At 38.7% G+C, this 16,753-nt stretch overlaps 1 protein-coding gene across 1 annotated transcript in view; it reads right to left on the reverse strand.

The window, feature by feature from the left end:
- Nucleotides 1-16,753, reverse strand: part of HDAC1 (histone deacetylase 1) — a 36,978-nt gene that overhangs the window by 10,284 nt on the left and 9,941 nt on the right. Inside the window, exon 3 of the mRNA XM_004371999.2 lies at nt 1,270-1,387. Coding sequence (XP_004372056.1) covers nt 1,270-1,387 — 118 coding nt within the window. The remainder of the gene's footprint in view (nt 1-1,269; nt 1,388-16,753) is intronic.

A 16,753-nucleotide genomic window follows, 5' to 3' on the forward strand; every position in this document is an offset into this window, starting at 1 on the left:
TGCAAATAACAAAAATAGTAAGTCATGATAGCAGAGGTTACTATTCATTGAGGGTAGGTGCTTTGTACATACATTATCTGAATTATCCTCCTAACCCCCCACTGTGAAATAGGTACTATTGTCTCCCTTTTAAAGAAGAGAAGACGAGGCTCAGAGAAGCTAGCAGACTTCCTTAAGATCACACAGCTAAATGGCAGAGCTGGGGAATTCAAACCAAGACACCAAAGCTCACTTTCCTGCTGCAATACCAAGCTGCTTCTCTAATGAGAGCCCTCTCCGCTGAGAGCAGAGCCTGATTCCTGGCCTAAATGGGTATGGAAGCCCAAAAGCCATCTAGAGCAAAAGAATGAGTGTGCCACAACATGGAAGGAAAAAAAGACCGTGCCAGTTCAGAGAGAAAACATCTCACCCAGAGAGAGCAGCAGCTCCTGGAGTTGTGGGTGGCAAAGCAACTTAATGCAGTAACTTCAAGGAAGGTCTCCATGGTTCTGCCACTGTTACAACTGCACAGTTATTATAACAAAAAAATAACTTTCTGCCTTGAGAATCAGACCTTGGCCAGTATCAATAAACAGCTGCCACAGGTTTCCTGATATTTTCAAGTTAGGCTGTATAAACTAATCAAAATCTCTTCCAGACAATGCTGTTACAGATGTTTTATGCACAAGGTCTTATACGCTAAGAGATAATTTCTAAAATAACACAAGGGAGAAGTCAAGTATGATAGTTTCTTCCCAAATGTGAACAAAAATTCTTCCACAGCTAAAATAATCCCCACAATTCCTACAAACTGAGTGTGGTTTCTGAGATGGGACCTGTTCTGGAGTTTCAGTCCCAGGGGCAGGGGTAGAATCACCTCATCCCAAAGACTACATCATTTCTAGTCTGTCCAAGTGGACTCTAAATTCTCAATACTCACAAAAGAAAAATCTGCGGGGAAGTGACTTGCTCAATCAGTTAAAAGCAGAGCTGTGACATACATCTCCGCTCTCTGCCTCCCGGGTCAGTGCTTCTTCCTTGACAACAATTACAGTATTCTTGGGATAGTGTTGTGAACTTAATTGGAAAAATTCCAACCCCTGCTCTTTATAATCAGGAAAGAAGGAAAACCAGACTTGAGAAAAAAGAATCACTTTGACACCTATGAAAGGCAGAGGAAATCAGGTGTCAGTTGAAGGGGAAGTACAAGGGATGGCAGGGTGGGCCTCTCCGACTGAGCAGAGATCCAAATGAGGCCGTGAGAATAGGGAGGTAGCAGAACGGACTTACATCTTTGCATCTGCTTGCTGTACTCGGACATGTTGTCTGGGCGGATGGAGCGCAAGAATTTAATGTAGTCATCACTGTGGTACTTGGTCATCTCCTCAGCATTGGCTTTGTGAGGGCGCTAGAGGGCAGAGGGGAGAAAGGGCATGTTATTCTTAACTACTGCCAGTCTTCACTCAGTCTATTTTGAACACTTATTTTCTGCCCAGCACTGAGCTAGGTGCTGTAAAGGATAGAAAGAAATAACTGATCAGATTTAGGCCTCAAGGAAATTACCATCTAGGAAAACAAGATTATCAAAGGATATTTGGTATCAGAATACCTGAACTGCAGCTCAAGCTCTGTTGCTTGGGCAAGTCATTATCTCTTGGGCCTCAATTTCCTCGTTTACTAAAGAGGGATAACCATATCTATCTCACAGGGAAGTTGTGAGATTAGATGAAATTGTTTAATCACTTTTTAAATTGTAAAGCATTTAAAAACTGTAACTTATTATTGACAATTGAAATAGATGGGAAATCCTTTATAAATTATCACATCAACAATCCTGATTAATCACATTCTCCCCACTAAAACTTCCTTGGCATGGTAATTTCCCGGTCAGCCTAACATTCCTACTCCTCATTCCCTCTTTTTTTCTTTAATTCAACTTTTCCTCCCATCCTTTAAATGTAGGTCATCTTAAAAAAATAACCCTTTTCTCTGATTATCAATACTTTATACTTTATAACCACCACCCATCTGTTTGTCATACTACGGTGGCTTGTGTCTTGCTATGATGATGGAAGCTATGCTACTGGTATTTCAGATATCAACAGAGTCATCCATGGTAGACGGTTTCAGTGGAGCTTCCAGACTAAGACAGACTAGGAAGAAAGGCCTAGTGATTTATTTCCAAAAGTAAACCAGTGAAAACCCTGTGGATCACAATAGAATATTGTCAATACAGTGCTAGAAGATGAGCCCCCTAGGTTGGAAGGCACTCAAAATACACGGTGGCCACAACAATGGACTCGAGCATACCAACGACTGTACCGACAATCATGAAGATGGCGCAGGACTAGGAAACATTTTGTTCTGTTGTATGAGGTCGCCATGAGTCGGAACCAACTCAAAAGACAACTAACAACAACAACATACTTTATAAAGCATTTTCATATACACGGTTAACATTTATTGAGTGCTTACTCTGTGCCAGGCACTGTTCCAGGCATTTTATATGCTATCTCATCATCCTCACAAAAACCTTTCAAAGTTCATACATTATTAGCCTCACTTTGCAGTGAGGAAACTGTGGCAGACAGAAGCTAAGTAATTTGCCCAAGGTTACACAGCTAATAAACTGGAATAGAAACCTAGAGGTCTGGCTCTCGGCACTATTTTGATTCCCACTTAATTGAATGAGGAATATAAGACTGAAAGAGGGATACTGTCTTAACAAAAACACCCGTAAGTGAAAGATCCATGACTTGACTCTAAATACCAACTTCTTTTTACTATATCAACCCCGTTACCCTCTCCCTCTTGGCAATCTCATCAAAGCTTCGCTTTAGCTATCTCCTCTAGACTGCCCAAACCCTTAACTCCATCTTGATCTCTGTTCTGAGCTCCAGATTACAGTTCCAATGGTTTCTCAACCAGCTCCACCCACAAATCCTAGAACCATTTCAAATTCAACTGGATTCAACAAGTGTTACCTTAACTCTCTCAGGCTCCTCTGTTACTATTTCTATCAATGATTCCAACATCCACCTGTGTCATCTTTAACTCCACCCTTTCATGTTTTCCTATTTCAATCCGTTGCCAGTCCCTTCATTATACTTCTATAATCTTGATTGCATAGTAGCCCTGGTGGCGCAGTGGTTAAGAGCTTGGATGCTAACCAAAAGATCAGCAGTTCAAATCCACCAGCTGCTCCTTGGAAACCCTACAGGGCAGTTCTATTCTGTCCTATAGGCTCACTATGAGTCAGAATCGACTCGACTGCAACGGGTAATGGGTAATCTTGATTGCATCCACCCCTTATTTCTCCTTTTCCCCATGTTTCCTATTTTCACTACCATCTACCCAGTTGCTCAAGACAGAAACCTGAGTATTACCCTTGATTCCTCCCTCTCCTCATTCACTACATTCAACTTTTCTTGAAATTATCTCCAATGTTTCTCTCAAACACGTCCACTTCTGTCCCCAGGCCGCCACACTTCTGGCTTAGATTGTGGCAATGATATCCTAACTGGTGTCCCAGCCTCGATATTAACCATTGTGGATCCATTCTTAATCCTTAGCCACAGTAATCTTTCTAAAATGTTTCTAAAAACTCTTCAAAGGCTTCATTTCTCCACAAGATCAAGTCTGAATTCTTTGGCCTGGCTTAGAAAATCAGAATAATCTGGTCCCTGCTCGTCTTTCTAGCATCCCCTTAAATATTTTATGCTCTAGCACAGGGAACACCAAATTCAAAGCACTTATAAGGGCCAGGCACTTTAACTAACCTGGTGCTTAAACAAAACTGGTAGGTAGAGAACAGCGTTCACACAGCTCTAGCTGATTACTGCCATGGGGGACTTTGAGCTCAACGTTGCTAGATTCTTTTTAACTTTATTAGAGCCAGAAATGCAGTTTCTTGGGATCAAATTTCATTATTTTTCCAAAGGTTGGCCACTAACATTAAGTTCTTAAAAATACTTTGTGAGTGATGGAAAAATATGGGAATGGAGAAGAGTGATGGTTGAACATGATGAAGATAAGTTGTCACTGAACTGTACATGTGAAGAATGTTGAAATGTTTTGTTACATATATCTATCACAATTAAAAAAACAAAAAAACTGTGGGTTAAACAAAACATGTTTGAGGGGCTGAATTTGGCTCAGTCACACTGTTTTACTTGCAATTCCCCAAGAGAATTTTCTCACCTTTAGGCCTTTGTACATGCTATGGCCTCGAACACTGTTCTCTTCATACCCTTTCACTTGGCTAATTTCTACTCTGTTAGGTTGCAATTGAAAAGTCAATTCCCGCAGAAAGCTGTTCTTGACCCCAGAGTCTCAGTTAAGTAACTCTCCGAAGTGCTCCCCTGAGAACTCTGTACTTCCCCTATCATCAAGTACACGAAACTGCACAGAAACTGCCTGTTGGTTTGATCTACTCTGGGAGGCCAGCAGCAGGTCTGTCTTATTCAAAGCAACTAGCATGGTGCCTGGCACTCAGCTGGTGCCTTAATAAATTATTGGGTTATTTTTGGTCTCCTAATTGGTCCCATTTACACCCAGCCTTAAGGAGCCATGATGGCACAGTGGTTAAGAGCTATGGCTGCTAACTGAAAGGTTGGTAGTTCAAATCCACCAGCTGCTCCTTGGAAAGTCTACAGGGCAGTTCTACTCTGCCCCATACCCAGCCTTATCCTATTCTAGGAGCCCTGGTGGCGCAGTGGTTGAAGCATTCAGCTGCTAACCGAAAGGTTGGCAGTTCGAACCCACCGGCTGCTCCACAGGAGAAACACGTGGCAGTCTGCTTCCGAAAAGATTACAGCCTTGGAAACCCTATGGGGCAGTTCTACACTGTCCTATAGTGTTGCTACGAGTCAGAATCAACTCAGTGGCAACGGGTTTGGTAACGAGTCTGGTTTATCCTCTTCTAATCCATCTTCCATACTGGTGTCACAAATATTTTTAAAACGCAATGCCCTGCTCTAAAACATTCAATGGCTCCCCATTTACAAAAGAAAAGATTTCTAAATTCCTTGACATGGCAATCAAGGAACTTCACCAAGTCCTTTTCCAATCTAATTCCCCATGCCTTCTTCCATGAATAAAATACTCCAAACAAACTGAACTCTTCCTCAGCAAGACCTACAGAACTTCCCACATTTGCTCATGCTCTTTCTACTAACTGAAATTAGTCCCTTATCCCAAATCTCTGAAGGACACAGACTGGCCCAAAGCCACATCTTTCACAAAGTAAAAGCAAATCTTGCTGTAATAACCCAACTTCATATCAGGCCTCAAAGTCCCAAGAAATATGATCTCACAGTCAAAAATTATAAACCACACAAGGAAACAAGGCACCAGGAGTAAGAGCCGACAGAAACAACAAATAGCAGAATAAAACCTACAGAGACTTTAGACATGTTCAAATTAAAGAGAATTGCATTACATTTCTCTATACCAGTAAACAACTAAAAAATAAAATTTTAAAAAGATACAATTTACAATAGCATAAAAAATCAAGTACTTGGAAAACTATCTAATGAAAGACAAGTATGACCTTTATGGAGAAAATTATAAAATCTCAAATACCCATCAATAGTAGGATGAGTAAATTGTGGTATATCCTACAATAAAATACTACATAGCAATTAATATGAACAAGCTACAGCTACACACATATAATGCATACCACTATATAAATCCATTTATATCAAGTTCAACAAAATTAAGCTATATTGTTTAGGGATGCTTCATAGATAGCACAAATTCTCTGACTCTACTAGCCACCTGGAGCTAGGGCAGATCTCACATTTTAAAAGGACACCATCCTTTAGACTGCCAAATAGGCAGATGCCAGCTGCAAGTTTGGGAGTCCACACAAAACCCTCATTTTCACCTGCTGGCTCCCCCTTCTCCTTTGGGCTCAATAATTTGCTGGAACAACTCACGGAACTCACAAACAGTATTATACTTACATGTATAGATTTATTACAGCAAAAGAATCCAACTCCCAGGGTCATCACACGGGCAAAGTTTGGGAGGTTCCCAATGCAGAGCTTCCATGTCCCAAAGGACAAGCTACCCTCTCAGACACATGGATGTCTTTTACCAACCAGGAAGCTCTCTAAGCCTTCATGTTCTGAGTTTTATTGGCCAGTCCTGCATGAGAGGCTAAATCATGCCACCTGAGGCTAGCTAATATCAGCCTCCCAGGTGTGTCTTCTCTGGTCTGGCCGGTCCCCACTCACCAGCACAAATCTCCAGGTGTGGCCCGGAAGTCCCAGACCAAAGCACCGCAATTACTCAAAGGGTTATTTCTAAGGAACCAAGGACAAAGCCCACTTCACTTTGGGTAAAACTGAATTCTTTACCCCACAGATGCATATTTAAGTAGTTAAATTATGATGAAGCACAAGGAAGCAATTACCAGAAAAGTCAGATTCTGGTTATCTCGGGGGAAAGGAAGGAAGTTGTGATCAAGAAGGGGCATATGGAGGTTTCTGAACTACTATCAATGTTCTACTTCTTGAACTAGTTGGTGTTTACAGAAATGTTTACTTTATATCAATCTGTTAAACTGGGCATCTGTTTTATGCACTTTTTTACACATGTGTTATATTTTACAATAAAGAAGCTAGAGAAAATCTTTCTGTGAGATGTTAAAAAAGATCTAAATACACGACAACTAGATTTCCGAACGCAAAAGAATGAAGCTGGACTCAAACTTTATGTCACATGTAAAAATTAACTCAAAATGGATCAAGGACCTAAGTATAAGAACTAAAACCATAAAACTCTTAGAAGAAAACACAGGGGTAATGCTTCAGGATCTAGTTTTTGACAATAGATTCTTAGATATGACATCAAAAGCACAAGGAACAAAAGACAAAATAGATAAACTGGATTCGTAAGAATTCAAAATTTTTGTGCATCAAAGGACTTTATCAACAAAGTGAAGAGACAACCTACAGACTGGAGAAAATTTCTGGAAACCATGTATCAGATAAGGGTTTAATATTCAGAATATATAAACACTCCTAAAATTTAGCAACTAAAATCAAACAATCCAATTAAAAAAAATGGGCAAAGAACTTGAACAGACATTTCTCCAAAGAAGATATGCAAATGGCTAACAAGCACATGAAAAGATGCTCAACATCATTAGTCATTAACCAGTTGCCACTGAGTTGATTCTGACTCATGGCAACCCCATATGCTGCAGAGTGGAACTGTGTTCCATAAGCTTTTCAAAGCTGTCACCTTGTGGAAGCAGATCACCAGGCCTTTCTTCTGAGGTGCCTCTGGTTGGGTCAGAACCGCCAACTTTTTGGTTAGTAGCTTAGTACAAACTTTACGCCACCCAGAAACTCCTCATTAGTCATTGGGAAGATGCAAATCAAAACTACAACGAGATACTCTTTCACCCCCACTAGGATGGCTATGATCAGAAAAATGGAAAACAAATATTGGCAAAGATGAAGAAATTAGAACCCTCATCCATTGCTGGTGTAATGGAAAATAATTTGGTGGTTCCTCAAAAAGTTAAACATAGAATTACCATATGATCCAGCAATTCCACTTCTAAGTATATACCCTAAAGAACACAAACATATAGTTGTACACCATCATGGATTGAATTGTGTCCCCCAAAAATATCTGTCAACTTAGGGCTAGGTCATGATTCCCAGTATTGTATGATTGCCTACCATTTTATCTTCTGATGTGATTTCCCTATGTGTTGTAAATGCTATCACTATGATGTAATAAAATGGATTAGCAGCAGTTATATTGATGAGGTCTACAAGATTAGGTAGTGTCTTAAGCGTCTCTTTCAAGATATAAAGAGAGAATCGAGCAGAGAGACATGGGGACCTTATACCACCAAGAAAGCAGTGCTGGGAGCACAGCGTGTCCTTTGGACCTGAGGTTCCTGTGCTGAGAGGCTCCCAGACCAAGGGAAGACTGATGACAAGGACCTTCCTCCAGAGCCAACAGAGAGGAGAAAGCCTTCCTCTGGAGTTGATACCCTGAATTTGGACTTGTAGCCTACTGGACTGTGAGAGAATAAATTTCTCTTTGTTGAAGCCATCCACTTGTGGTTATTTCTGTTACAGCAGTACTAGATGACCAAGACATACACCGATGTTCATTGCAGCACTATTCACAAGGGCCAAATGATAGAAACAACCCAAGTGTCCATCAACAGATGAATGGATAAACAAAATGTAGTATATACATACATTGGAATATTACTCAGTCAAAAAGGGAAACGAAGTCCTGATACATGCTTCAACATGGATAAACCTTGAAAACATCATGCTAAGTGAAATAAGTCAGACACAGAAGAACAAATATTATATGATTTCACTCATATGAAATATCTAGGACTGACAAACACATACAGACTAAAGTTTATTAGTGGTTATGAGGGGGGAAAGGGAAGTCACTGCCTACAGGGCACTGAGTTTCTGTTAAGGGTGATGGAAAAATTTGGAAAGGGATAGTGATCGCACAACATGATGAACATAATTAATGTTGCTGAATTGTACATGTAAAAAACGTTGAAATGGCAAATGTTTTGTTATAAATATTTGTATAACAATAAAAAAGACCTAAATAAATGGAAATATACCATGTTAATGGATTTGAAGACTTAATATTCTCAAGATGCCAATTCTCCCCAAGATGATGTATGACATACAAAGGAAAAAGAGCCAAGTTGCTGTTTTAGAAGAACAAAGTGGGAGGATTTGTGCTACCAGATATCAAGACATACTATAACCTGTTCTGTTTGTGTTGCAGTGGCTATTCTGCTGGTATTCACTTAATGAAAACTTAAAAATAAAAAACATCTGGAGAGTGTGCCAGCTGATGCCTGCTTCACCAATTCAGCCTCTGCCCTGTCGTATATAATTTTAACAAATATATTAACTTAAAAAAAAAAAAAAAAAGACATACTATAAAACTACTATAATTAAGCCACTGTGGTACTGGCATATGGGTCAACAAACAAAACAAGTGAACAGAACAGACAGCCCAGAAATAAACCCACTGATAGTGCCTGATACAAAGTAGGTGCTCAGTAAGTCTTTGTGGAATGAATGAATAAATATTTATGTCTGATATATAACAGAGTTGACACTTAGATTATTGGGGAAAAGAATGTAGTTTTCAATTTAAAAAATATTTTAAAAACCACACCTATTGCTGTCAAGTCGATTCCGACTCATAGCGACAGTATAGGACAGAGTAGAACTGCACCACAGGGTTTCCAAGGAGCGGCTGGTAGATTCAAACCATCCACCTTTTGGTCAGCAGCCAAGCTTTTAACCACTGTGCCTCCACGGCTCTTTTCAATAAATAGGCTGGGACAATAGTGTATCCATATGGGAAAAAAAAAAATCACAGTAGATTCCTACTTCACACCATACTAAAAACAATCAATTTCAGATATAGTAAAGACCTATATGTGAAAAGCAAACTAATAAACCTTATAAAAGAAGCAATACAACTGACATTGAATGTACATACCAGAATATATAAAGAACTCCTACAGATTAATTTAAAAAAAAAAAAAAAAAAAACCAAACAACCCAAGAGAAAAATGGGCAATAAAATGAAAAGACATTTTACAGTACAAGAAATACAAATGGCTAATAAGCTTATAGGAGAGAGGGAGAGATGGTCAATTTTGTTGGTCACTAGCGAAATGGAAATCAAAACCATAATTATATATCATTTTACACCCATTTGGTCAGCAAAATGTAAAGTCTTGTACGAAGCGTAGGAAGAGATGTAAATCAAGGTATCTGCTATACATTGCTAGTGGGAGTATAAATTTACTCAAACACCATGAAAAACAATTTGGCATTCTCTTGTAAAGCTTAATATTCACACACGCTACAATCTAGTATTTCCACTTTTAGAGATATAGCAAAAAAAAAAAAAACCTGTTATACATATACAGAAAGAGACATGTAAAAGAAAGTTCATAGTAGTACTTGCTCATAACATTAAAAAACCAAATACAAATTATATGTCCAACGTGGGAGAATGGATAAATTGCAGTATACTGACATGACAGAATATTATACAACAGAGAAAAATGAAAGAACTACAGTCATATGCAAAAAGATGGACAGATCATAGTAATCTTAATAATATAATGTTGTGCAATAAAAGCAAGTACCAGAAGACTACACATATCCTGGTCAAAAACAAGTAAATGAATACTACATATAGTTCAGGAAAACAAACACATACAATAAACTTTTATATCTACATATAATTTTATTTATTTTATTGTTGTTGAGAATATACACAACAAAACATACATCAATTCAACAGTTGCTACATGTACCATTTAGTGACATTTGATTACATTCTTCGAGTTCTGTAATGATTCTCATCCTCCTTTTCTGAGTTGTTCCTCCGCCATCAACAAAAATTCACTGCCCCCTAAGGTTCCTATCTAATCTTTCTAGTTGCTGTTGTTAATCTGATCCCGTATAGATAGTTCTTAAAACAGCATAATGCTCAAGGCAGACATTTTTTACTAGTTAAGCTAAGCTACTGTTTGGTTTTAAGAAGACTTCAGGTGGTTATTTTTGGTTTAAGGTTTAAAGATGATCTCAGAACAACAGTTTCAGGGGGTCATCCAACCTTCATGGCTCCAGAAGTCTGGAGTCCATGAGAATTTGAAATTCTACATTTTCCCCTTTTCATCAGGATTCTTCTACAGAATCTTTGATCAAGATGTTCAGTAATGGTAGCTAGGCACCATCCAGTTCTTCTGGTCTTTTGGCAAAGGGGGCAGTTGTTCATAGAGGCAATTAGCCACACATCCCATATCCTCCTCCTATTCCTGACTCTCCTCCTTCCTCTGTTGTCCCAGGCAAATAGAGATCCACTTTTGTGCACTGGATGGCCGCTTGTGAACTTTTAAGACCCCCGGCACTACACATCAAACTAGGAGGTAAAACAGAGACTGAGCATGTTATTAGGCCAATTAACTGGGACATCCCGTGAAACCATGACCCTAAAACTTCAAACCAAGAAGGAAAAACCCTTGAGGTTTTTGGCTGTACATAATCAGCCTCAGCAGCTTTTTTTTTTTTTTTTGTTATTGTTGTAAATATACCCACTGCTCACTTATGGACATTTTGTTATCAGACATTTTGCATTTATAACAATAGTAAAAAATCTACTATCTGACTATTTTGTGCATTAATGATGTACATCTGGCAGTAATGAATGCTGAGGTGCAAGGCAAGAGTAACGCTGGCTGTGATCGTTAAGGTTATATGTCAACTTGGCTGGGCCATGCTTCTCAGTGGTTTGGCAGTTATGTAATGATGTAACTTGGCAGTTATGTAATGATGTAGTCATCCTCCATTTTGTGATCTGATGTGGTCATCTTCTATTTTCGCAGAAAGCAGATTTTCACATAATGACCTGGTCTTTGGAACTTAACTGTGTCAATAAGTGAGGAGCGGGTATATCTATCACAGTTTTTGCCAATTCCACTTTTTACAGGTGTACAACTTATTGACAGAAATTACAATAATCGGCTGTGCAACCCTACCCTTAATCAACGCGATATTTCCATCTCCGTTAACCACCCCCTCTTTTCCCTGCCCACCCACCCCTGGTAACCACTAATATACTTTGTTCTCTATACATTTGTCTTTTCATGTAAGTGAGGTTATAGAATATTTGTCCTTTTGTGATTAACTTTTTTCACACAGCATAATGTCTTCCAGCTCCATCCATATTGTAGCATGTATCAAGACTTCATTTCTCCTACTGGCTGAATGGTATTCCATTGTATGTATGTGCCACATTTTGTTTATCCATTCATCTGTTGATGGGCATTTAGGTTGTTTCCACCTTTTGGCTATTGTGAACAGTGCTGCAATGAACACTGCTGTACAAGTCTCTGTTTGTGTCCCTGCTTTCAAGTCTTTTGGGTATATACCTAGGAGTGGAATTGCTGGATTGCTGGGTCATATGGTAGTTCTAGTTTTAGTTTTTTGAGGAACTGCCATACTGTTTTCCACAATGGCTGTACCATTTTGCATTATCACCAGCAATGGTTCCAATTTCCCCACATCCTCGCCAACATTTGTTGGTTTCTGGTTTTTTTTTTTTTTTAAATCTTAGCCATCCTAGTGGGAGTGAAACTGTATCTCACTGTGGTTTTGACTTGCATCTCTCTGATGGCTAATGATGCTGAGCATCTTTTCATGTGTTTGGTGGCCATCTGTATGTCCTCTTTGGTGAAATGTCTATTCAAGTCCTTTGCCCATTTTATGACTGGGTTATTTGTTTTTTTGTTGTTAAGTTGTCAAAGTTTTATATGTATTTTGGTTATTAGGTTCTTGTCAGATATATGGTTTCCGAAGCTATTCTTCCAGTCGGTAGTTTGTCTACTCACTTTTTTGGTAAAGTCTTTCAATGAACAAAAGTTTTTAATTTTTATGAGGTCCCATTTATTTACTTTGTCTTTTGCTGCTTGTGTTTTTGTTACTAGATAATCCATTGTTAAGAGCTAGGCCTGACAATGTTGTCCCTGCTTTTTCTTCTAAGAATTTTATGGTTTTAGTTTGTACATTTAGGTCCTTAATCCATTCTGAATTTGTTTTTATGTATGGTGTGAGGCACGGACTGTTTCATTTTTCTGCATGTGGAAATCCAATTTTCTCAGCACTATTTATTGAAGAACCTCTTCTTTCCCCACTGAACGGACTTACCACCCTTGTCAAAAATCAGTTGACCAAAGATGTGTGGGTTTATTTCTGGACTCTCGATTCTATCACATTGGTCTATATGTCTATTGTTACAATAGTACCAGGCTGTTTTGATTACTGTAGCTGTATAGTATATTTTAAAATCAGGAAGTGTGAGTCCTCCTATTTTGTTCTTCTCTTTCAACACTGCTTTAGCTATTCGGGGCCTCTTGCTGTTTCTTACAAAGTTGAGAATTGGTTTTTCTATTTCTGTAAAGAAGACTATTGGAATTTTGATCAGGATTGTGTAGAATCTATAGATCTCTTTGGGTAGTACTGATATCTTAACAATATTAAGTCTTCCAATCCATGAACATGGAACATATTTCCATTTACTTAAGTCTTCTTTAATCTCTTTCAACAGTGTTTTATAGTTTTCATTGTTTAAATCCTTCACGTCCCTGGTTAGATTTATTCCAAGGTATTTTATCCTCTTAGACGTTATGCATATGATAAACTTATTTTATAAAAAAATGATGATAAACACAAAATTTAGAAGAGTGATTAGGGTTGTGGGAATATGAGTGTTTCGTTGCATTATTCAAATATTTAAATGAATAAATAAACAAAATAAACTTTTTAAAAAGGAAGGTTAGATAGGAACCAATGATGATTATAACCAAGGATAATGATTAACCCAATTTTGTGCATCTGAAGTCCAATCTAAAAAAAAAATTTTTTTTTAAGACGACTAAAGAGAAAATGGGCATAATGCTTAAATAGGAACTTCAACGGGGAAACCTGAATGGCCAATAAATACGCAAAAAGATACTCAACCTCACTAGTAACTAGGGAAATACAAATTTAAATAGCAAGATACTACTTCATGCCTACCTAATTTGGCAGAAAAAAAAACTTAAATCTAACAAAATCAAGTGTTGGCAAGGACTAAGAACAACTGCAATTCTACATTGCTGGCAGTTGGGAACAAATTTGGCATTACCTATTAAGGCTGAAGGTGTGACCCAGCAATTCCACTCCCAGTACATCCTCTGGTGAAACTCTTTAGCATGTGTGTACCAAGAGACATGTTCAAGAATGTTCACATCAAACTAACTTGAACTGTAAACTTTCACTTAAAGCACAATTTAAAAAAAAGAATGCTCACATCACCAGTGTTTGTAATACAAAAACTGGAAACAAACCAAATGCCTACCAATAATAAAATAGACAAATTACACTACATTCATTTGGCAGCATATTCATTCAAGGGAATACTGTGCTGCATGCACCACATGTATAACTCTCAGGAACATGTTAACCAAAAAAAAAAAGCAGTCACATAATAAATACTGTATGGCTCCATTTATACAGAGTTCAAAAACATGTAAAAAAAAAAAATAAACGTATTATTTAAGAATAAAAACTGGTAAAATTATAAAGAAAAGCAAGGAAATAATAGACACTGATTCAAGGCAGAGATTAACTCTGGTGAAGAAGAAAAGATGGAGTCAGTGAAGGGCATACAGAAGCTTTAGCAGTAAACGGAATTTTCCTTGTCTTAACTAGGTGGTATTAATTGAATTGTGAATCTTTATGCCTTACATATATTTTAGAAAAATTCTTTCATATCTACTCAATTTTTAATAAAAACACTTTTTTTAACAAAACAACAGAAGGCGATGAATAAGAAGCCGAGGAATATATAAAATTATCATCCAAGGCAATGAAGAGAGCAGGATTCTTGGTTATGTAAATAGAAAGGTGCCTGGATGAAAGTAAGAATGTAGATTCTGAAAGACTAATTATATGTGTGGAAACAGAATCTGAGAGAGGGACCAGAGAGGGTGGAATTGTGTGAAAAAGACCTCAACACATGTCCTTCAAGTACAGAGACAGAGGTAATACAGGTCTTTAAAACTCTGCAATTTCTATGAGAAGCCTAAGGAGCTTCTTTCAGGACTGACTCCCAAAAGCCATCCATCTCAAGACAGATACCAAGATGGCTCACCTGTGCTCTGGAAAAACGATGCTAGGATCACAGCCCAGAGAAAGGAGAAGACAAGGGATGAATGCAGAGAAATACTATTGGGGGAATAAAAAAAAAACAAAACACCAAAAAACCCAGATGCCATCGAACCCATTCCAACCCATGGTGATCCATGTATTGCAGAGCAGAATTGCACTTTATAGGGTTTTCATGGCTGTGACTAAAGTCTACAGTATGGATTACACCTCAACATAAAAGAAACAAAAATCCTCACACTGGGCCAATAAGCAACATCATGATAAACGGAGAAAATATTGAAGTTGTCAAGAATTTCATTTTACTTAGATCTACAATCAACACCCACTGAAGCAGCAATCAAGAAATCAAAAGACGCGCTGCACTGAGCAAATCGCTGCAAAAGACCTCTTAAAGCGTTAAACAGCAAAGACGTCACCTTGAGGACTAAGGTGCGCCTGACCCATGCATGCAAAAACCGGACAATGAATAAGGAAGACTGAAGAAGAACTGATGAATCTGAATTATGGTGTCGGCAAAGTATACCGCATATACTACGGGCTGCCAGAAGAACGAACACATCTGTCTTAGAAGTACAGCCAGAATGCTCCTTAGAAGTGAGAATGGCAAGGCTTTGTCTTACATACTTAGAACACGCTATCAGGAGGGACTAGTCCCTGGAGAAGCACATCATGCTTAGTAAAGTACAGGGTCAATGAAAAAGAGGAAGACCCTCAATGAGATGGACTGACACAGTGGCTGCACAACAATGGGCTCAAACATAGCAACGATTCCGAGGATGGCACAGGACCAGGCAGTGTTTCGTTTTGTTGCACAAAGGGTTGCTCTGAGTCATTCTGACTGGATGGCACCTTAAGACAACAATGTGGCTGTGAACTTTTGGAAGCAGATCACCAGGTCTTTCTTCTGAGGCACCTCTGGTGAGTTAGAATCACCAACCTTCCAGTTAGTAGCCGAGTGCTTTACTATTTCCACCACCCAGGGAAATAGGATCAAAGATTCACTCCCAATGGAGGTAGAGTCAGAGTAGGAAAAAGATCACATTGAAAAGAACAAGGTCTAGAGATTTGGGAAGGAGAGAGTATACTGGTTTTAGACTAGGAGTTTAACAAACTCTAATCTGGTTAAGTGTTAATGTACCCAGCCTCAGGGATCAAATTGTGATTAGCCCAATTCTGGAAATCCTATTCTCCTTTACAAGTGAATGGTCTAAGGGTGGCAAACGACCCAATGAGATGTAAGGGGAAGTCTATTGGGAAGCTCCTGGGAAGGGTTTTCTCTTCAATAAAAAGGGGGGCAGGCAGCAGAGAATGATCCATTTTGCCCCTGCCCACTTCCTCCCTACTTTGGATGCTATTGTGTGAGGACATGATACTTGGAAATGAGACAACCATCCTGTAACTTCAAGGCAACAAACCTGAGCATGAAATCAAACAGGCCAATCCATGATGGCTAAGCAGAAGGATAGAATCAGCCTGGATCCCTGATGACATGGCCAAAAAATCCCAAGATCATCTACCTTTAGACTTCTTATTAATGATATTGTTTAGGAAGGAAGAAAGGACAGATAGAGAAATACAGACTCTGGAATCAGAAGATCTGGGTTGGAATCTAAGCTTGCCAGTTAATAGCTATGTGGCTTTCAGCAACATAGTTTAACCTCTCTGGGTTATTTTCTCATTTGTAAGTTAGGGTTGCTATGAGGATCACCTGAAATAACAGGAAGACCTAGGCCTGGCACCTAGCAATCTTCAATAAATGTTAATTTCTCCCTCACTTCAAGACTGGATCAATTTTTTAATATCTCAGTATCATCCATGGAGGTTAACATAGTCCCTGGGAAATGACAAGAACTCAATGAAAACTTGTTGAATGAAAGAAATAGGGCTTGAGGTGACTCCTGAAGATGAGGAATATTTGACTGGACAGAGTAAATAATCCTCTGTCAGGTCGAGGAAGAATCTGATCAGGCTGACTTACTGGGTTCTGAGGGCTGAGTAGCAGGAAAGGAGGCAGGCTGGGGACA

This window comes from Trichechus manatus, unplaced genomic scaffold (genome assembly GCF_000243295.1).
Source record: "Trichechus manatus latirostris isolate Lorelei unplaced genomic scaffold, TriManLat1.0 scaffold00015, whole genome shotgun sequence".
NCBI lineage: Eukaryota > Metazoa > Chordata > Mammalia > Sirenia > Trichechidae > Trichechus > Trichechus manatus.